This window comes from Saccopteryx bilineata, chromosome 2 (genome assembly GCF_036850765.1).
Source record: "Saccopteryx bilineata isolate mSacBil1 chromosome 2, mSacBil1_pri_phased_curated, whole genome shotgun sequence".
NCBI lineage: Eukaryota > Metazoa > Chordata > Mammalia > Chiroptera > Emballonuridae > Saccopteryx > Saccopteryx bilineata.
This window is the reverse complement of record NC_089491.1, coordinates 169,136,208-169,158,350: the sequence shown is the minus strand read 5'-3', so window position 1 is coordinate 169,158,350 and position 22,143 is coordinate 169,136,208. Positions and strand designations below refer to the sequence as shown.

Sequence of the window (22,143 nt, the reverse complement as noted above, 5' to 3'; positions counted from 1 at the left end):
CCAACATCTGGACTTGCTTCTTGCTTCCTTCCCAGATCCCCTGCAGACAGTCCCACTGCTGGTCCAAATCCAAATGGCAGATTAAGGGGCAGGCAGACCCAGACACGCCCTCTCCCCAGGTGACCTCTGTCACTTGGCTGAACACATCTGGACTTCGCATGCGTGTCCTTAGGCCAGGGTCTCATGTCTTCATTTGGGCGTATCTGGTACATAGCACCGAACCTGGCACTCAGTAAGCACTCAGCAAACCTGTGGGCAGAGGTCCTGCCTCCCGGGCCACTGCCCGAGTGTGACATGCCCGTGTTATGTCCTGTGGGGCCAGGTAGGAGGTTGGTGTGAGGGAAGGAGACCCACCTCCGGGGAAGGAGCAGCAGCAGGGACAGGGTAGCTCAGCACTGTGGCCTGTCCACAGGGAGCTGAACTGTCAGCAAACCTGAGTTCTGGTCCTGGCTTGGCCAGTTGAGTTTGAGCTGTAAACAGGCCTCTGCATTTCCCTGGGCGACTCTGTCCACTCCAGTCTGGGGGGGCGGTGACGAGAGCTGGAAGTCAGAGAGGACCAGTATGTCAATCTAGCAATACAGAAACCTCTAGAGCAGTGGTAGTCAACCCGGTCCCTACCGCCCACTAGTGGGCGTTCCAGCTTCCATGGTGGGCGGTAGCAGAGCAACCAAAGTATAAATAAAAAGATAGCTTTAACTATAGTAAGTTGGTTTTTTTTGTTTGTTTTTTTTCCTGAAGCTGGAAACGGGGAGAGACAGTCAGACAGACTCCCGCATGCGCCCGACTGACCGGGATCCACCCGGCACGCCCACCAGGGGCGATGCTCTGCCCCTCTGGGGTGTCGCTCTGTCGCGACCAGAGCCACTCTAGCGCCTGGGGCAGAGGCCAAGGAGCCATCCCCAGCGCCCGGGCCATCTTTGCTCCAATGGAGCCTTGGCTGCGGGAGGGGAAGAGAGAGACAGAGAGGAAGGAGGGGGTGGGGTGGAGAAGCAAATGGGCACTTCTACTGTGTGCCCTGGCCGGGAATCGAACCCGGGTCCCCCGCACGCCAGGCCAACGCTCTACCACTGAGCCAACCGGCCAGTGCCTATAGTAAGTTGTTTTATAAAGATTTATTCTACCAAACTTAGCGAAAATCCAACATAAAGTACTTGGTAAGTAATTATTATTATATGCTTTATCTTGCTGTAACTCTGCTTTATAAATTTTATAAAGTAAAGTTACTTCCCTACTTTATAAATCACCATTACTGTGGAACTGGTGGGTGGTTAGAAAATTTTACTACTAACAGAGATACAAAAGTGGGCGGTAGGTATAAAAAAGGTTGACTACCCCTGCTCTAGAAGGTGGATCTTCCCCCAGAAAGGCCTGCATTGGTGAGCAGGGCTCGGATCACGGACACATGGACTTTGTGTGAGAAACATAGGGCTCAGTGTCGAAAAGCCACTGACTTTTTTTTTTTTTTTAATTAGGTGAGAAGAGGGAAGGTAAAGAGACAGACTCCCACATGCACCAGGACTGGGATTTACCTAGCAACCCCCATCTGGGGCTGATGCTTGAATCAACCAAGCTATTTTAGCACTTGAGGCTGATGCACTTGAACCAATTGAGCCATGGCTGTGAGAAGGGGAAGAAAGAGAGAGAAAAGGGAGAAGGGGGAAGGGTGGAGAAGCAGATGGGTGATTCTCCTGTGTACCCTGACTGGGAGTTGAACCTGGGACGTCCACACACCAGGCCAATGCTCTATCTACTGAGCCACCCATCCAGGGCCTGTGAATGTTTAACAGTGGAAAGGCAGGCGGGCTCCTTTCCAATATGTTCCGTCTCACACTGACGGAGTGCTCATGGGATCCACACGGAGAGGGAAAGGAGTCACAGACCCTGAGGGGCTCCCAGTGCCGCGGGTGCCCCCCAGAGTGGGGAGCGTGGGGGTAGAGGCCTGTGAGCACGCATGTACTTCTGTGGCATATGTAAACCCTCCCCTCCACTCCCCTCCCATCTGCCTCTCGCTGGGAAGAGCTCACTGCCCACAACTTTGTCCAACAACTTTTGTAAACAGTGCCCAGCGTTCATCACACAGGTGCTCCGTGTGTTTCTTACACATAAAGAGCTGACAGTCTGCTCGTCTATTATCGATGCACTTATTTCTTCTAAACTATCACTAACTAAGCACATCATCTTTATGCAGTAAGTCTATATTTAATTTTCTACAGTTTTGTCCACTAACCAGGCTTACCGGTGAGACAGATGACAAATAGATAGCAGCATTACCAGAGGCTGGCTTCAACCCACACGAGAGCGTGTCCTCTGCTCTGTTCCCAGCTCTTATCGCTCAGAAGGGGAGAGCCGGGGGAGGGCTGGGGGGTGGGGGTCCTGACCACGCCTCCTCACCGCCCCACTGCTGTGGCTTCTTGGTCCTGAGAGGCTGGCATCTGGGGCACCATGCTTCCCACATGCAGTTGGTTTTTTTTTTTTTTATCTGGAAAGCTGTTCTGAAACTTGGCGATTTTCTGTCCTTCCCTGGTTCCCCCAGAGTCAGCTGCTGAGACAAGGACGCCTTTACTCCTCCAAGGACCCTACTGCCCGGTCCCAGGGTCCAGGCCCGTGTCCGAGCCATGCCCAGGGAACCTCAGGCCCTCTGGTGGTGGCAGGTGCATTCCCCTCCTTCCTGCATTTGTTCACACGTGGGCCCCCCTGGGAGCCTCACTCAGATCCACCCCCACCCCCAAGATGGTCAAGTCTGAAGGAAGTTCGGGGCGAGCCACACTCAAAGGGTGCATTAAAACAGTGGTTGGTACGCCCCGAAGAGGCAGAGCATCGCCCCCTGGTGGACAGAGCTTCGCCCCTGGTGGGCGTGCCGGGTGGATCCCGGTCAGGCGCATGCGGGAGTCTGTCTGACTCTCTCTCCCCATTTCCAGCTTCAGGAAAAAAAAAATACAAAAAAAAAAAACAACCCAACAACAACAGTGGTCGGTAAACTGCGGCTCACGAACCACATGTGGCTCTTTGGCCCCCTTGAGTTTTTAGCAAAAGCCAGCTTAGGAGTACCCTAATTAAGTTAATAACAATGTACCTACCTATATAGCTTAAGTTTAAAAAATTTGGCTCTCGCCTGACCTGTGATGGCGCAGTGGATAAAGCGTCGACTTGGAAATGCTGAGGTCGCCGGTTTGAAACCCTGGGCTTGCCTGGTAAAGGCACATAGGGGAATTGATGCTTCCAGCTCCTCTCCCCCTTCTCTCTCTCTGTCTCTCCTCTCTAAAATGAATAAATGAAATTAAAAAATTTGGCTTTCAAAAGAAATTTCAGTCATCGTACTGTTGATATTTGGCTCTGTTGACTAATGAGTTGGCCGACCACTGCACTAGGGGGACATGTGTGGTCTCAGGGCAAAGGCCATTGTGAAGGAAGCTCAGGATGGGGGTGAACCCCGGAGAAGGACTTGGCATTGGCTCAGGGGCACGTCGGGGTGGGGGCGTCAGTAATGGATCTGCCGCGGTTCAGCCTGGAGATGATGTATGAGGCTCTCTTGCTGTCATTGAATCAGGTCACTGGGCCCATTGCATGCGATACAATGTCAACGAAAACTGTTGTCTTATTGATGTCAGTCATGGAATAGATAAAAACATTCTAAAAATAGCTTTTGTCACCATTTACATTTTTTTTTTCATAAATGGTAAAAGGCACTGATCCCCACCAGCCTGGGGAGCAGTATCATCTCTGTGGCTGTGGGATCTGGGGAGGTCAGAAATAGGGCAGGATAGGACTGTGGGTCACACAGCTCCTCACCACTCCTGGGAGGGCAGAGCGGGGTGGATGCTGGCTCGGTGTTCCTTCTTCCCCTCAACTGACACACAGGCCCTACTGAGTGCTCAGTGTTGGAGAACAGCTGGTCCAGAGGTCCTGGGCATCAATCTGCATGTCCCCTGGACCTGACCATTCTGGGTCCTGAAGGAGGACACAGAGCACTGCTGAAGCCCAGAGGGGTATCCCCAGGGACATCTCAGGGAGACAAATGCCCGCCCCCACATTCAGGCCAAATGACCCCACAGACAGCGTGGGCCGCAGCTAGCCACTCTCAGTCACACTCCCATGGTGGCTCTGCTGCAGGTAGAGAAATATGCTGCTTAAAATTTCACAGACCACGGATGGACTTCAGAAGCTGTTCTGAGCATTCTCGGAGAACCCCCTTCCTTGATCTATGGGGTTTTCATATGAATACTCAGCTGCCTGTTGAGAGACTTCATTTCGATGAACACTCACATTGCAAAAAATGCTGTGGGCAGTGCTATAATAATCATGCCACATCTTCTACCCCACTCCAGGGGACCCAGGCCTGGAGAAATGGGTACACACACCCTCTCCACACGCAGAAGGAACGTGAGCATTCCAGGACCCCGCAGTGACAGCGAGGTCCCAGGCAGCCAGAGTCAGTTCCAGGACCCCCTCAGCGCTCCCTCCCTCCACAACGGCGGGCTCTCCATATGGTTGCTTGAATTTGGTCACCGAGTTCTCGGGACCATCTGCAGCTTCCCCTCGGGTGTGATGCCAATGTGCCCTGTTGATGTTCACTGATAGCCTCTAGGACAGGAGGACCCAGGTCCTCTGGTGTTGCACACCTGAGTGGGTCCCCCACTGCAGCAGCTTAGGGTCTGGGGAGGCAGATACACCTGGGGGGAAGGAGGGAGCAGCCCACATATGGGTCTCTCTCCCCTGTCTGCCTGCCTTCGCCGGGAGGATTGATTTATGCATGAATCGGTCACGTTTTCACATGTAGCTCCAATTATCTCAAGGGGGTTTAACAGTGTATTTATATTAATAAGCTTCGTGGCATTGAACTGCGGCTCTCAGCTGGTCTGTTACAGCTCACATCCGAGGAGACCAGAAGGAATAATTGGAAGCCCTCCAGCATCTCAAGAATTAGAGGCAGCCTTGGAAAAGATGAGGGCTACTGCCCAAGGCCCTGCGTCGCTGAAATTACTACATAAATTCCAAGTGAGGGACCTCCGAGAACATTCCAGCAATGGCCATGTCTCCACCGGAGACGTAGGGAAGCGCCCAGGCTGGAGGGAGCAGAGGCGTCAGCGCAGACCTCATCCGAGTCCTGCCACAGAAAACGCCAACGCACCACGGCCACCATAGACCCAGCGCCACGCAGACGCTGGATAGACTTTTTTTTTTTCAGTTTGCTGCCATTTCTTAGCAAAATAATAGAGTTCAGGGTGGAGAATGTCACAAAGACAGTCCTGCTGTCTTGCCCTGTGATATACCTGTCCACGCAGGAGCCTCAGCTTCCGAGATGGGGGCTAACAGCACACAGTTCTTTGTCCCTCGCTGACAGTCCCTGGTGATCAGTGCTGGCTCTTGTCCCCCCTGTCCATCACATAGCTTGGTGCAGTGGTGGCTGGAGCAGGGTAGAGACAGAGTCTAAACCCGCCATGGGCACCTGGACCTGGGTCTTTGACCCTGCCTGCACCCCCCAAGTGACCAGCAGCTAAAAGGGGTCAGCGAGATTGTGCCCCAATGCAGCAATGACCCGATTACCCTGGGGTGCCTCCCACCCCCAAGTTGAAGGCTTCGTTTGCTCCCTCAGAGGGGACCTAGGGACAGGACGTGCTGGTATGCCTGCAGTAGCAGTTCAACATCTGACAAAGGTTACCGAGCATCTGCTGGAGACGTGGGTTACAGCCACCGTCTTCACTAGCATGTGGGCCTGGCCCAGGTGGCTGAGCCTCCACGGTCCTGGCCACAGGTGGCTCTGAGGAGCTCACGGAGGTGAGTCTGGGCAGGACGCTGCCCAAGGAAGCCAGTCCTCAGACTCCCCTCAGCCCACACCACACATGGGGTGCTTTTCTTGTCTGTACTTACAGTAGAGACACATGACAAAGAGGAAGGTGTGGGCGGGGCCCGGGCAGCCACCTGGCCAATTTGCAGCAACACCCTGAGGACACTGCGTCTCCCTGGAGACTCCGGGTCGCCCATCATCACGCCTCTCATCGGATGACTTGTGTTTTCCTGCCTCTGCCCCTACCTCTGCCAACCACACTCTGCATCCAGAGGGGCCGCAGGGCCTGGTTCTCTGCTGGACCTCATGCCCAGCACGGCTCCTGGGTGTACAGGCATGGGCAGAAAACCATGATAACTCTTAGCTTTCATAGTTCATATGGAAGCTAAGAATGCCAGAGATGTAAACACTGTGGGCAGACCGGGCAGCCACGCACTTGTGCCCCCATTGTGTATGACACACCCCCTACAGCCCAGGCTGCCGTGGGCACAGACATGATATTGGGTGGCCAGACCAGGGCCCTGCACACACAGACAGCTGGGATAAGGATCGGACAAACGAGCAAAACATGCGCGAGTGAGTGAGTAGGTAAGTTCTGTAAAACAGGGTAATGGGAGCTATGTTACACAAGGCCTGAGGGGGTAAAATCTGTGCTGGAAAATGAATCAGCAGCAAGGACCTAGCAGAGGGCAGACCTGTGGTTTGTGGATTCTGAGGTACTTTGTCGGGGTCCAGCCCCGGCGGTGATCCAGGGGTCCCACAGGAGGAGACGGCGTCGGCGAAAATGGAGTGAGAGAGCCGAATTCTTTTCTTTCTCTTTATTCTCCGGTTAGCATTTACTGCCAGGCATCTCTACCAAATGCTAGTATAGCTCCCTTTTTATACACGCACACCGAGTTACAATCACATGGTGTTAATTATTACTTTTGTTTCACTATGTTTTCATGTTTCCGGATAACAGTTAATTTACATCTATGAGTCACAAATCAGGTAGCAAATCATTCAAAATACAAAATAACTTGAATAGCGATAACAACATCAGTAAAAACTTTTAGAGTATTAGTTCTAAAAGTTAACTAACTTTACTACTGTTGTGAGTTAAGGGGCAGAAAGAGATTAGCAGACGACAATGGACCACCGCTTGCTCAGGTAAATGGCCTTGGGTTTATGCAGTGTCCTACTTTTTCTCAAGATTCTAAAAGGCTTGCCTTTAAAGAAATTAACATAACATCAAGAATAGCTTTCATCCAAAGATATGCAGAGTGCACTTGCAAGATAGCCCAACAGCAACACAAGACATTCCATGGATTTCCCTACATGTTTAAATCTCATGAAAACATCCCATTGAGAAAGCCTAGCAATTGCCTTTAGTCAAAAGACAATTCTCTTAGTAAAACCTTCTTATCTTGCTGACTACGCTCTCATCCTAGGCCACACAATGGGCCATTCTACTATACCTTACCTAAGATACTATTGTCTAGTCAAATATTACTTATTTATTATATTTAAACACTAGTTAAGTTCTGACTCTATTCTTCTCAGAATATACCATTATTTGCAGATCAAAGAAGCAGGAAGGAATGTTTCTCTACTTATCACATGAAAAGGCTAGGGAAGAAAAATGTTAAGTGGTTAAGTGAAGGCCGAAGGGTGCTCTGTGCACAGCCACTGCCTCCTAACCATTCACAAGTCAATCTATTCTTTTTAACATGATTAAGAAGGAATTCTCCTACAAACTTAACCCTTTACGAGGGATATCATAGCCAGCCTCTTATGTCTATGAGCCCAGTTCAAGGGGCTTACAGGCTTTTCTGTGGAACTTACACCCTCTGTCTCATTTCCAAAGAAATCACTACGAATCTACAGGGAAAGCACGGTACTATTATCCCCGTGCCACAAATAATAGCACACACCCAAAAAAGGGGGGATATAAGGCCAGATTAATTCAAAAAGTCAAAAGGGGGGAGTATCGTTGTGCCTATCCTTTGTGGTGACTTTGTCACCCCACAGCCATTGGTCTTCACTGCAGTGACTTTGTCACTCCGCAGCCATTGGTCTTCTCTGCTGTGACTTTGTCAATCAGCAGTTTTTGGTCTTCTTCTGCTGTGACCTTGTCAGTCAGCAGTTGTGGGTCTTCTCCTGCTGTGACCTTGTCAGCCAGCAGTTGTGGGTCTGCTCCTGCTGTGACCTTGTCAGCCAGCAGTTGTGGATCGGCTCCCAACAGTACTTTCCATTTGGGGGACCCTCTTGAAGAGAAACACATACAGGAAGGAATGTGAGTGTTCGTTAGGAATGGGAAAAGCAATCCCAGTAACCAAGGCCCCCTGAGGAAAGGTTCTTTGGTGTTGACCCAAAATGCTCCCTGGGTGCTCACTGGCTTCCCCTCCCCACTGCTGCCCCACCTGGAGCTGATGGCCGGCAGAGCTATAGGAGCAGAGCTTCCCGTCAGTTCTGCGGGTAGGATGTTCTGGGCAGTGGGACCCAGATGCCCAGAGGCCCTGCCGTGTGGCCTGAGCAATGTGACAGGGGCTCAGATGAGATATCAGAGGATCCAGACCGTGGTACCACAGGGCCCCGTGCACAGGAATACCCAAGACTCAGGTGGCCGGCGGCCCCACCGGGAGTGCAGGTAGGTCCTGGCGCACCTGTCCCCTGGCACAGAGCCTGTGCAGAAGGGAGCCAGGAAGTGGGTTCCTTGCACAGAACACGCTGCCACTCATTCACATGCCAGTCCTCCCCCGGCTCTCCGCCTGGTGCATGACATGTGTGGCGTCACTGTCCCCGAGGCCCCACTAGGGCACCGTGTCACCCTGTGCGTGCTGATGAAGCTGCCCGAATGCATGTGCACACCTGCCCTCTGCAGAGGGGGAGGGTGACGTCCCTCCCTGAACCCACCAGGGAAGCACACGTGCTCCTCTCACCTGAAGTCGCAGACAGAAGCCACCACCGTGTCCTTGTCACACAGAACAGACAGTTCAGAGTCAAGCCACCACGTTGTCCATGAGAATTAGATGGAGGGAAGAGAGCAGGACACAGGAGAGCCAGACGGGTCCTGACTGCCTGCCTCCCTCCCTCTCTCTTTCCTCTCTCTCTCTCTCTCCACTTTGTCTCCCCACTCTTTCTCCATTTTCTTCCAGGTCACTTTCCCTAACTTAGAGTCATATTATAGAGATCTGTAGCCCTCTTTGCTGGGTGATTTTTCCCAACAGAAAAGACAGCAGAGGAAGACCAAGACTGTCCCCCCGGGACTCGAGGACCACGTGCCCAGCTATCTGAACGAACGATGATGGTGCCTCAGCCATTGGAAGGCCAGACCCAGAAATTACAAGTGTCTGTTTGCCGCTGGGCCTCTATGCCTATTTAAGGTCATACTGGGGTCACATCTGGGGAGACCAGGTAGTGAGTCACACAGACTGAAGCTTGGTGGGGGCAGGAGAGACCAGCATCAGATGGAGAACCAAAGAGCTCTTCTGGAAAGGGGGGCTTAAAGTGAAACCTTTGGGGGTCCACAGACAGAAGAGAGGGCCAGAGGCCTCTCCCATCTCAGAGGAGCCATCCACACATGCCCAGGGGTCACCCTTTCCTAAGACCACACCTCCACAGAAAAGAGTTACCCAAGGCCCTAGCATAGTTTATGTTTTAACTAACTAATCCTCATTACAACTATGTGCAATACTCTGTATTACTGATGGGAAAACTAAGGCTCAGAGAGGTTTAGCAACTTGCCCAAGGTCACACAGCTTCTTGGCAATGGGCAGGGACTGGAATCCAAGGATCATAGCTGTAGAGTCCTAATCAGAACTAGTCAGTGCCCAGCAAAGACAGGGAGGGCCAGAGGGGGAAGGTGGCATTTTCCAGGAAGGTTCTGTCGCAAAGACCAAGGATAGGTGAGCAGAGGTGCAGCTGGAGGTAGTCAGAGTGGGGCGAGGTGGGGGTTGGGGGAGCCTGGCCAAGTAGCTGGAACTTGAGCTTGGGCAAAGCCAGGGTTTCACCCAAGGTGCCATGTGGTCAGTTGTGTTGGGAGGATGGTCAGGTTGAAGCCTGGGCCATGGGGCAAGAAAGGCAGAGGTGGCGGGAACAGAGTGGGCGCTCAACACTAAATGAACGAGGGTCTGTGTTTCAATAACGTGGTGCTAATGTTATCAACACCCCACTCTCCGTGAGGTCTGCTTTCCAAACCCCATTTATGGATCTTGCTTCATTGGCGTCTCCTGGTCAGGGCCAGGGGTGGGCAACCCAAGTCTGGCTCCACAGGGCACAGCTGTGATACGGCTGAACTCAGGCCTCCTTCCCCATACTCAGGCTCTGACCGGAGGCGGGCCAACGTCCTCCGTGAGTCCGCGGGGACCCACCTCCGCCTGGAGGGTTTCTGACCAGACCACAGGGCCCCACCAGCACCCCAGCAGCTCTGCCTTAGCCTAACTGCGGTGCTCCACGAGATGCGGTTGGAGGAAAACCCCCCAGGATCAGCCTCCTGGGACCTCTAGAACCCACTCCAGAACAACCGTGCACAGCTTGAACATAGGGACACGTCTCCTCCCCCCAGCAGCCCGACAGCGTGCGTCTTCCCTTCCTCCCGTTTACAGAGACGCCCCTGGCAGCTCTGACTGCTCAACACCCTCACCTGAGCTCCCTCTGATCCCGAGTGAGGCCCTCGCCACATCCCGCAACACGAAGGGGTCCAACCACACCACGGCCGTGACAGAGCCGCCGCCGCGGGGAGCCCAGCGGGTCAGTGACTTGACACAACCAATGACTTCTCCTGAATATCGCGATATCACGCTCCGTGTGTGCCCAGCTGTCCACAGCTAACACAGGTGTTACCGGTGCTGTATCCCGGGCGTGACTGGCGGGAGCTCTCACTGTGAGGACACGCACAGCTGTTGTTCCCTGAGTAATTCATGGAAATAAGGGGCTCGTCGCTGGGAGGGGCAGGGAGAGAGCTCCTGTTCAAGATGGAGCAGGGGTCAGCGGCCAAACAAGCAAGGGCCATTGTTGGGGACCAAAAGCCAGCAGGGTTTCTGCAGTTTAGATTTTTGGGGGACAGAGGTGGGGGGGACTGTCAGTAATATGTTGGGGACTGAAAGCCAACAGGCCATGCATTAGGCTGTCCAAGGGCCTCACATCTGCCCCATGGCCACTCACCCTGTGCTCCCCAGGACAAAACCAAACATTTTTGTGTCTTAAGATGAAGATCCTTTCATAGCTATCAACACCGAGGGGAGAAAGGAGGTGCTCACAGAGGTCATCTCGTCGGGGCCTGTGGGGACAGAGGCTCCTGCCTGTCACTTCCCCTGTGGGGAAGGAAACATGGTCTCCGGTGTCAGGGACTTCCTGTGGATGAGCCCCAACTGGCCACATCTCAGCCAAAAGAGAGACTGACATTCGAATGAAAAAACTGGGCTTACAAAGTCCAGGTCCCATCAGGTGAGGTGAGGCCACTGGGGAAGGATGGACCCCTTAGAACATCACAGAGTTCTAGCAGGTCCAGTCCCTGAACTGTCCCTGCCCACAGAGGCACCCGGACACTAGCCAGGACATCACTCCTGGCTGGCCCTTCCGGGCTCCGCCTCGGCCCTGGGCTCTTCCTGCAGAAAGGTGACTGCCTGTTCCTTGTCCTTTTCTGATCCCACAGGACTCTGGATGCCAAGCCCCCATCAAGTCTCGCACACTCACTGCCTGTCCCCGACCCCACCCTGGCAACATGGGGCAAATTTCAAGACACTCCGCTCGGTAACATGCGCTGGCTTCTTGGTCAGCCCCCACCCCCCCGAGGGTGGGCACCTGGCCTGGGGAGGTGGCTCAAAGCCCAGATGCCCACGTCCAGGGCGGGGGCAGTGAGGTCAGGGGGCAAGGTCAGGGGCAGGGTGACGCCCCCTCCACTGTCCTGCACTGCATCACGTCTGCAAGTAAGTGGAGTAATTCGGTTTCCAGGACTCTTAACCTTTTCACTCGCCATCTATTGCAATCACCCGAACAAATGCACAAACATATGTATACGGAGCTCGTTTATTCAAGAGCTCGTTTATTCAAGACATCTTCCAACCCTGAAAAATGCCTGTCACTTATCAAGGAGAAAGAGAGAGAGAAGGAGCTCCCACTGGAGCCGCGGGCATCTGTTACTGTCTCTGGTGGTCCCAGAGGGGTGTTTTGACTCTCCACGGCCCTGGTGACCTATGGCCCCACCTCAGACGGGTCAGAGACCACAGACACCATGTCTCCTCCATCCCAGAGCGGCCGGGGGAGGGAGCGAGACACATGAGCCATAGTCAGTCGCAAATCATACCTTAGCACAGTTTGGACTCAAACAGAGGGGGTTGATGGACTAGGACTGTCCATGACCACAGATGTTTAAAGAGCAGGTTTCTAAGCATTGTGGGCAGCACTTGAAACTGGCTCCCCCATTTAGAAGGAGGCAGGGTTGCTGAGAGGCAGAGGCCTGGGGCCATGGCCTCCAGAAGGTGACCCCTGCATGGGGGCAACCACAGGACCTGGGCCCCTGCGGGGCTTGCATGCCTCCTGGGCCCAGATTCACAGGGATGTGTGGTCATTGTGCTCCAGGGGACCCTGTGTGGGCAGTGCCCCTGCTGAGACGGTGGCCTCCTACTCATCAAAGCCAGCCTGCTCAGGTTCCAAAGAGGTCCGGCCTCACAAGAAAGCCAGGCAGGAGACAGGTCAGGGCCTGGGGTGGGGTGGGGCGCTGCCTCCCCCATGTGTGCCTCTCTGCTGCTGGCCGGGGCAGGGCTCTAGTCTTCCTGAGGGCCGAGCAGAGATATATAGAAAGCCGAACGGTACCCTCACTGATGCAGCACCCTGCTCAGTGCCTGGGGCAGGGAGCAGAGACACTAGGCAGCAGGCTGCTGGGCTGGCTCTGCTGCTTTGGCTCCAGGCCCAGCCTGAGTTCCTAGGGAAAAGAAAGGACAGTGGGGCCAGTCACCATCTGTGTCCAGGTGCTCTGTGCGTGCAGCATCTAAAACCTGCAAAGAGCTTCTGCTTCCCCTGATGCCTGGAACTCACAGACACATCCCCCAGGAAGACTAGGCCAAGGGAGAAAGCTTGTCCCCTCTCCCAGTTGAGACGGAGGGCCCGCTGAGGTCACCATCATGGAGTTGTGTCTGGAACCCAACAGGGATGGAGAACAAGGTCACGAGTGATGGGCCTGAAGGCGCGCCATACCTCTGAGCATTCGGAAGGGCCAGCTTCCAGAGAGCACAGGCAGGATGCCGACCTTCCTGAGGGGGGGGGGGGGGGCGACGACGACGACAGAAAGCCCTCACTGGGTCTCTGCAGGTCACTCTTGAACCAGCCCTCACCTGCACCAGGACGGCATGGAGGGTCAGCCAGGGCCTGGGCTCAGGAGTGCTCGGGGCTGGTGTGACCCCGTGATCAGGAGGACCACGCCGAGCTAGGGCTCCCCTCAGCATCAGCCCGAGAGGGCAGAGGCTTGGAGGCTACGTGTGTGCCCAGGACACAGTCTTTACAGTCTGTGGCTCAGAGGAGAAAACAGTCCCAGGAGGCAGCGGTCAGGGGGTGCCCTCAGGCGTGGTCCCCCCACTGTACTTACCCAATAGTGCAGTGTCCAGGGAGCTTGTGCCTGGTGAGGGGGACAGGGACGACCCAGCTCGGGACCAACGGCAGCTGTGAGTACCATGCTCAAAGGTAACCTCAGCAAGGACCTGACGGCCTGGTGGCCCGGTCAGGTCAATTTTCTGCTCCCTTGTGACATCTCAAACAGTAGGACTGCGAGGCCGGCTGGGTGAGGGGGCAGTGCTAGAGGACCCTCCACAAGGGAGTGCCCTGCCCGTGTTCTCATTGAACACTGTGCTGAGTGAGCCTCGCACCCCAGCCCAGCCCAGGACCAGGTCAGGGTCAGATGAACCCGCACTGGGTAAGTGGAGGGTCTTCCCTTGCCAACCTCACCCCTCTCGGGGCTGCCATCTTTACATCTTTACAGGCCCCCACTGTCTGAGCTGTGCCCCACCCCACCCCGCCCCGCTGCAGCCTTGGGCGGGGACAGCTTCTCTGTTAATTATGCTGGATCTTTCGGCTTCTGCTGAATGACTGAATGTCATGCCTGAAGCCCCGCACCGTTTTCCCCAAGCATTCTCTTGCTGTTATTAGAACCGCCTTATAAAACATGAATCCCAATTCCATGATAGCCATAAAAGCCATAAAAAAATTCTATGTCTGCCATGAAAATGCCCTGTGACTGATTTCTGTGTGGGGCACAGATTACATCTCCCGTCCCAGAACAAGAGCTCTGCCTCTTCAGCATCACGAACTTTCTTGATAAAACACACACCTTGCCTTCACACTGCTACAATGTTTAGGTCTCTTTCTTCGTGTCACAACTGCTCTCATTTTGAAACAGGGTCGGAAAATTGTCCTCGTCCTAGGTCCCAAGCGGAAGTCCATATTCACCGCAACTCCAACTCCCTTTTCATGGCCTACGTTTCTGTTTTCTGCATGACACAGTTTCTCTGCCTTTGATTTGTTTTGTTTTATGCCAAGTGGCTTTGGAGAAATAACAGGTGGATTACTGAAGCCCTCCGACAATAGGGGTGGGGTGGGGAGGCTGCCATGTCAGGGTCATGAGTAGGTCTTTGTACATCCTCAGAGGGGAATCTGTGGCTGGAATAGAGAAAGGCGGGGGTGGCATCCAGGGGAATGGAGGGGGGTGGGAAAATGTTGAAAATCTCTCTTCCTTTCACTCCAAAGCCCCTCTGTCAATCAAGAAGGCTTACCAAATTCAGAGTCTGCCAGTGAGCCAGACATTGACCCCCAGAAGGGAGGGACACTGGCTGACTGGGGAGACCAGAGCCACATGGGAACCAGTGGGGGACTCGCAGGGCAGGGCTCTGCAGCTCCCACTGGGGCATGTTGGGAAATGAACACGGCACGCTGGTGTCTGCGCAGACTCATCTGTGCAGACGCACAACTGGAGATGGTCCCGTGGGACAAGGGAAAGGGGGAGTCCTAGGGGTAGGGGAGACATGCTGGGGGGCTCTGGCTCAGACAAAGGCAGGGTCCCAGTGGATGTGGCACCAGCACGAGCCAGAGCATCCCCACACTCCACTCCTCCTCCTCTGAGGCCTCTGCCCAAAGGCCCTGCGGAATTTGAAACAATATCAAAGGTGGCGAGAAGACAGAATTCTAGCCTGGAGGATACATTGTGACATTAGGAGTGAGTTGAAACTGATCTAAGTTTTCATTTCAAAAGACATCTGACAGGATCTGTCCATGGGGTGTTCCACACCTCATCAGAGTTCAAAAGTGGTGGCTGTGAGGCCGATGCTCCCAAGGTGGGGAGCAGATGTGCAGGCTGTGTGGGAGAGGGGTCTTGGCCTCTGCAGACTCCTGCAGCAGTCTGACCCCCATGGAGACAGAGCCTGTTCCACCCGGCTGCCTCCAGGCACAGATACAAGAAATACTCGGTTTTGTCTTCCATTCCCCTGACCCATGCTCTTGTGTTCCCAAGGCTCGGACAGAGTACCGGAAGTAGGATGAGAAAGTGACAGCCAGCTCTTTCTGACACCAGAGGGCACCTACTAACCTACCGCCCAGAGCACCTGTGTCTGGGGTCCACATCACATAACCCGTGCAGAAGCTGACGTGGGGCAGAAGCTGACGTGTGACCACCCTGTCAGGGAATGGAAGCCCAGGCAGTGGGAGGCGGGGAGGGGGGGTGTCAAGCCAACATGAGCATGCATTTTCTAGCCGGTCACCTCTGAGTACAGAGTTCAACTTCCCCTTGCCAGACTGCCGTCTGAACGATATACCACACCATGCTGCCTCCAGACCGTCCATGAGCGCGGGTGAGGTAACAACCAGGATGGAAGAAATTGTCCCCTTGGGGGTCTGAGATTTGCCCTGTAGGATGTGCAAGCATTGACTAGAGTTCCTGAGCGTGGGGATAGGGGGGGTTCCACAACTGGGAATGAACAGAATCTCCAGCCAGGCGGTTGGTTAGAGGCCAACATAGCGGCGGGAGGGGCTTCCCATGTACCTGTGCGACGTCCTGGGGAGCTCTGCAGAGAAGGGGCCGCTGGTCCAGGACACCGCTCTGCGTCCACTGTCCTGCAAACCAGACCATACTGACTTTCTGAAGACGTCCTGTCCTGATTCACTGAGGAGGTCTTTGTAAGGACCAAGAGAAGATCAGAAAATAAGCAGGGCACTAATGGAACAGGGAACTTAAGGGTTACAGGCAGGTCCTGCTCCTGTTCTGTTAGGAATGACATGCCCAAGGTCGTTCAAGAAGCAGAGACAGATAGGGACCCTGTGAGGCTGAGAGAGAAGATAAAAAAAAGAAAAAGAGACAAACGTTTGCATTCTATTGGTTAAAAGACCCTTATCAGAAGTTTAGGTTTGGAATTCGCCAATGAGCTAGACCCCAGCCCCTGTTGCTATGCTATATGCAGCCCCCTTAGCAAGTAGGTTACCGCCACATCTGCTTCTGTATTAGGCTTGCTTGCTTAGCTTATAAAAAGATTTAGCTGTGAGCGCTAGGTGCGATTCCCATCTGTAGCTCCTTGTGAGCACGGTGTCTCTGGACACCTCGGGAATTTGCCCCTGCGCAGGTAAAACTGGCCAATAAAATTACATCTATACTCCTGAAAGTTGCCGACATTTGTTCTTGTACCCGGTGGATGCTACATCTCTGGGGGCTCACCCGGGATTTCCCTTGGTGGAGTTTTTTGGTCGGAGACCAGAGGGACAGCTTGAGTTGTGTAAGTACTCTTTGAGGATCCTCATTTGGTTTTGGTTTTGAGCTCCGGAGCATATAAACCTGAGGTAGTAGGTGGGACGCCGCTGGTAACCTACCCAGGGCTTTCAGAACGGGATGCCGTTTTCTGAAAGGAATTGTTAACTCTAGGAGTTAACTCTAGAAGTGACCGGTCACATTAGGAATTTCTGCGCCGCACTGCGCTGCGTTTTGTCTGTGTGTGAATGCCTGAATTGAGTGTGAGACAATCTTTTACTCTAGCCTTTTTTTTTTTTTTTTGCTTATTGGTTGGGGTATTTTGATAATTGTTTTGTTAATTCTTGAAGGTTTAGAAGCAGACAAAACGGATACAGAAGAATGGGACAACAAGAGTCTGTACCCCGTTCTCCACTTGAGTGCCTGCTAAACAACTTTTCTGATTTTCAGAAAAGAGCCCAGGGGTACGGAGGGCCACATCCAGACCGAGAGACCCTCCGGACCTTGAGTCAGAATGGCCCGCCTTCAACGTAGGGTGGCCCACTGAGGGAACTTTTGATCTTCCTATTGTGTTTGCTGTCCGAGCTATTATCTACCAGGTGCCCCATCCAGACCAATATTTGTATATAGATATGTGGGTTGATATTGCCACAGATAAGCCAGGGTATATCAGAAAGTACATAAAGAATGGCAAGAGAGAGAGAAGGGCAGTATGTGTTACTGCAAGTAACCAGAGGGCAGGGAAAGGCAGTAGGAAGGAAAAGAAGAAGACCAATTCCCCGGTACGATCCACTGTACCGTCATCTAGAGTTTACCCTGTCTTGCCTGAACTGCTGGAGGATCCCTTAGACCCAGTAAATTTCCCTCCTCCCTATCGGCGCAGGGAGAACCTGATTCCATGCAGCAGGGTGTAAGTGGATTTTTGAGTCCACCACACACCTGAGGAGGGGCTATATATTCGCCTTCTCCTTCGGTAGGAGACGCTGCCATCTTGCCTTTGTCTCCTGCAGGAGGTGCCGAGGGGAGCCGGCCATTTTACCACTCCGGGAAGCGCCGCCGGCACCAGATGCTGGTCCACGAGCGCCCCCTCGCTTCATCTATGTGCCTTTTTCCACCAGTGAGTTGTACAATTGGAAGCGGGAAAATCCTCCTTTTTCTGAGAAACCACAGGGACTAATATCCTTGCTTGAGACAGTTTTTAGGACCCACCAGCCAATGTGGGATGACTGCCAACAGGTCTTACAAACTCTTTTTACTACAGAAGAAAGAAATAGAATAATGAGAGAAGCAGCAAAAGCAGTTTTAGAGGACAGGGGAACGGATGGGGAAGTCAAGAATGTCCTTCCCAAGCAGCCCCCGACCTGGGACCCGAATACCTCAGGGGGAAGGGAAGCACTCTTCCAGTATCGCTGGGCTCTGTTGTGGGGTTTAAAAGCAGCAGCCAGGAGACCCACTAATTTCAGTAAGGTAAGTGAGGTTATCCAGGGAAGGGAAGAATCCCCTGCCGCGTTTTTAGAGCGGCTAATGGAGGCCTACTGGGTTTATACCCCTATAGATCCAGAAGCTGAGGAGAATCACAGGTTAGTAAATATAGCTTTTGTGATGCAAGCTGCATCAGACATTAGGAAGAAGCTTCAGAAATTAGAAGGATTTGAAGGGAAAAATAGAAGTGAGCTAATTGAAATAGCTCAGAAAGTATATATAAATAGGGATGACTCAGAACTAGGGAGAGCAGCTGTCAAGATCCTCATTGCAGCTCATAAGTCAGAGAAGAAGGGAAAAGGAGAGCAGCAAAAAGGCAAAGAGAAAGGTCAACCACGGAAGCAAATAGGCAAGGACCAGTGTGCCTATTGCAAGGAGAAAGGACACTGGAGGAGAGATTGCCCAAAGTTATGGGTTAACAGTCAGAAGCTAAAGCAAGATCCAGAGGTCTTGCTCCAAACCTTGGACTGACGGGGCCAGGGCTCCATTTCTGTTGGCTCCCAGGAGCCCATGGTCACCCTAACAGTCGAAGGAAAGCCAATAGACTTCCTGGTTGACACAGGAGCCACCTATTCAGTTTTAAAGAAGCCACAAGGACACATACAAAAAGAAAATACAAAAATAATAGGGGTAACGGGAAAAGCAGTAGCTTATCCACGGACCACCGCAAGAATCACAAATTTAGGTAGAGGCACTATTACTCACTCATTTCTAGTCATTCCAGATTGTCCTTATCCTCTCATGGGCCGAGATCTCTTGCAGAAACTTCAAGCCATGATAACCTTTAAGCAAGAGGACAGCAGTTCCCAGGAGGGAAAGGAAAAAGTCAGTCTCGAGGTAACGGTGCCCATATCTGAAGAATACTTGATGGCAGTCCTACAGGAAGGTAAGGACGAAGTCATTGGGGTCCCAGAGGAAATACGGGAAAAGGTGCCAGGGGTGTGGGCAGAAACCAACCCACCAGGCTTAGCCGCTCATCAGCCACCTGTCATAGTGCAGTTGCTGAGCACTGCTAGCCCCGTGCGGGTAAGGCAATATCCCATACCAGCACGAGCTAAGCAGGGCATAGCACAGCATCTGAAGCTCTTACTAGCGGTACTAGCGGTGGGTATCCTCCGGGAATGCCAGTCAGCCTGGAACACACCTTTGCTCCCAGTCCTGAAGCCTGGGACCCAGGACTATCGCCCGGTGCAAGATCTGCGAGAAGTAAACGCCCAGGTAGAGACTATTCACCCAACGGTGCCAAATCCCTACACTTTGCTAAGTTCGTTACCCCCTACTTGTACATATTATTCAGTACTGGATTTGAAGGATGCTTTCTTTTGCATTCCATTGGCCCCCAAGAGCCAGGAGATATTTGCTTTTGAATGGAATGATCCGGAAAATGGACTAGTGGGACAGTATACATGGACCAGCCTTCCTCAAGGGTTTAAGAATTCTCCCACTATCTTTAATGAATCTTTGTGTAAGGACTTGCAGGGGTTTCGAGCTGCCGACCCTTTAACTGTGTTGCTCCAATATGTGGATGACCTCCTCATCGCTGCAGCCGAAGAAGAGCAATGTAAGACGGCCACCTTAGCCCTACTCCAGGATCTCCAGCAGATGGGGTATCGAGTCTCTGCCAAGAAGACCCAGATTGTCACCCAAACTGTAAGTTACTTGGGATATAACTTGCAAGGGGGACAAAGGACATTATCCAGTCAAAGGATTCAAACTGTGTTGCAGATCCCAGAACCCACTAACAAAAGGCAAGTGCGAGAATTTCTGGGAGCAGTAGGATATTGCAGACTCTGGATATTAGGATTTGCAGAGCTGGCCAGGCCCCTCCACGAATTGACACGGGGCAAAGAAGAACAGTTTATTTGGACAGACAAGGAAAGGAAGGCTTTCCAGGCACTGAAGGAAGCCCTAGAAGCTGCCCCGGCATTGGCCCTACCAGATATGGCCAAACCTTTCCAGTTGTACATTGCTGAGAAGGGAGGGGTAGCCTTGGGAATCCTCAGCCAAGAGCTTGGCCATGGAAGAGGCCTGTAGCATACCTATCCAGGAAGCTAGACCCCGTAGCGTCTGGCTGGCCAACCTGTTTAAGGGCACTTGCTGCTACCTCAATCCTAGTTAAGGAGGCCAACAAACTGACATTGGGTCAGGACATCCAGGTTATTGGAGAACACTATCTAGAACAAGTGCTGCATGCCCCACTGGATAGGTGGCTCTCCAATGCTCGATTGACACAGTACCAAGCACAGTTATTGAATCCCCCAGCAGTGCAGTTCTTGAAGACGGCAGTCTTAAATCCTGCCACCTTGCTACTGTTGCCAGACCCATCAGTGGTCCATGACTGCAGACAGATATTGGACACTGTCACAGGGGCCAGACCGGACCTTCAGGACCAGGCCTATGAGAAGGCAGACCTCACGCTGTTCACTGATGGAAGCAGGTATGTCCGAATTGGACAAAGATATGCAGGAGCAGCTGTAACTACCCAGGACAGTGTCTTATGGCAGAGAGCATTACCAAAAGGTACTTCTGCACAGCGAGCAGAGCTAATTGGACTTACACAGGCCCTCCAGATAGCTGAGGGCAAAGTGGCCAACATTTACACGGACTGCCTTTGCCACTGCTCACATTCATGGTGCCATTTACAAAGAACGAGGCTTGCTAACGGCAGGGGGGGGGGGAAGAAATTAAGAATAAAACTGAGATTTTAGCCCTGCTCGATGCCATTTGGCTTCCCTCTAAAGTAGCCATAATTCATTGCAAAGGACATCAAAAGGGGGACTCTCCAATTATTCAAGGAAACCGTTTTGCTGACATCGTTGCCAGAGAAGCTGCAAAAGAAGGAACTGCAGACATTCTACCGCTTTTGCCTCAACCCATGCTGCCTCCCAACCGTAAGTATACTCCTGAGGAAGAGCAAGAAGGAAAGCAATTAGGGGGTAAAAGAAATAAGCAGGGGTGGATAGAACTACCTGACACTAGACTCTACCTACCCCAGGGAGTTATAGGAGAGATTGCAAAGGAAATCCATGCAAGTTCCCACCTAGGGCAAAATAAGATAGAACAACTAATTAAGAAGTACTACAGGCCCTGGCCGGTTGGCTCAGCGGTAGAGCGTCGGCCTAGCGTGCAGAGGACCTGGGTTCGATTCCCGGCCAGGGCACACAGGAGAAGCGCCCATTTGCTTCTCCACCCCTCCGCCGCACCTTCCTCTCTGTCTCTCTCTCTTCCCCTCCCGCAGCCAAGGCTCCATTGGCGCAAAAGATGGCCCGGGCGCTGGGGATGGCTCCTTGGCCTCTGCTCCAGGAGCTGGAGTGGCTCTGGTTGCAACATGGCGACGCCCCGGAGGGGCGGAGCATCGCCCCCTGGTGGGCAGAGCGTCGCCCCATGGTGGGCGTGCCGGGTGGATCCCGGTCGGGCGCATGCGGGAGTCTGTCTGACTGTCTCTCCCTGTTTCCAGCTTCAGAAAAAAAAAAAAAAAAAGAAAAGAAAGAAAAAAGAAGTACTACAGGGGACCCCAGCGTAGGGATATCGTGCAATCCATAGTTTCTAGATGTAAGGCTTGTGCTAAGGTCAATGCTACAAACAAGAAGCTCCCCCCTTTAGTTAGATATAGGGGAAAGTGCCCAGGAGAGTTATGGGAAATAGATTTCACAGAAATGACTCCAGGAAAGGCAGGATATAAGTATCTACTGGTGTTAATAGATACTTTTACAGGATGGACGGAAGCCTTTCCCACCAAGGGTGAAACTGCTTCCACAGTTTGCAAGATCCTGCTAAGAGAGATCATCCCTAGATATGGAATTCCTATAGCCATAGGATCTGACAATGGACCAGCTTTCATCTCTAAGATTTCCCAGGAATTAGCTACGAGGCTAGGAATTGATTGGAAATTGCATTGTATTTACAGGCCTCAGAGTTCAGGACAAGTAGAACGAATGAATAGGACATTAAAGGAAACTCTAATTAAATTAAGAGAGGAGACCGGCGAAAACTGGGTAGAGTTACTCCCTTTTGCCCTGTTCCGGGTTAGGTGTACACCTAACACTAATAGATGGACCCCCTATGAGCTTATGTTTGGACAACCCGTTCCAATGGTACCCCAGCTCACCAGAGAGGAAATAGAGATGTCTAATCATACTTTCCTCAAGTCCCTACAGGCATTGCAGCAGATTCG

General features: G+C 52.7%; 1 protein-coding gene across 1 annotated transcript in view; it reads right to left on the bottom strand.

The window, feature by feature from the left end:
- Positions 1-7,440: 7,440 nt before the first annotated feature.
- The window catches only part of LOC136322371 (uncharacterized), a 127,603-nt gene continuing 112,900 nt past the window's right edge, over positions 7,441-22,143 (bottom strand). The window contains exons 6-8 of the mRNA XM_066254411.1: positions 18,675-18,751; positions 15,792-15,862; positions 7,441-8,031 (exon numbers count right to left, since the gene is read on the bottom strand). Coding sequence (XP_066110508.1) covers positions 18,709-18,751 — 43 coding nt within the window. The 3' untranslated portion in view covers positions 7,441-8,031; positions 15,792-15,862; positions 18,675-18,708. The remainder of the gene's footprint in view (positions 8,032-15,791; positions 15,863-18,674; positions 18,752-22,143) is intronic.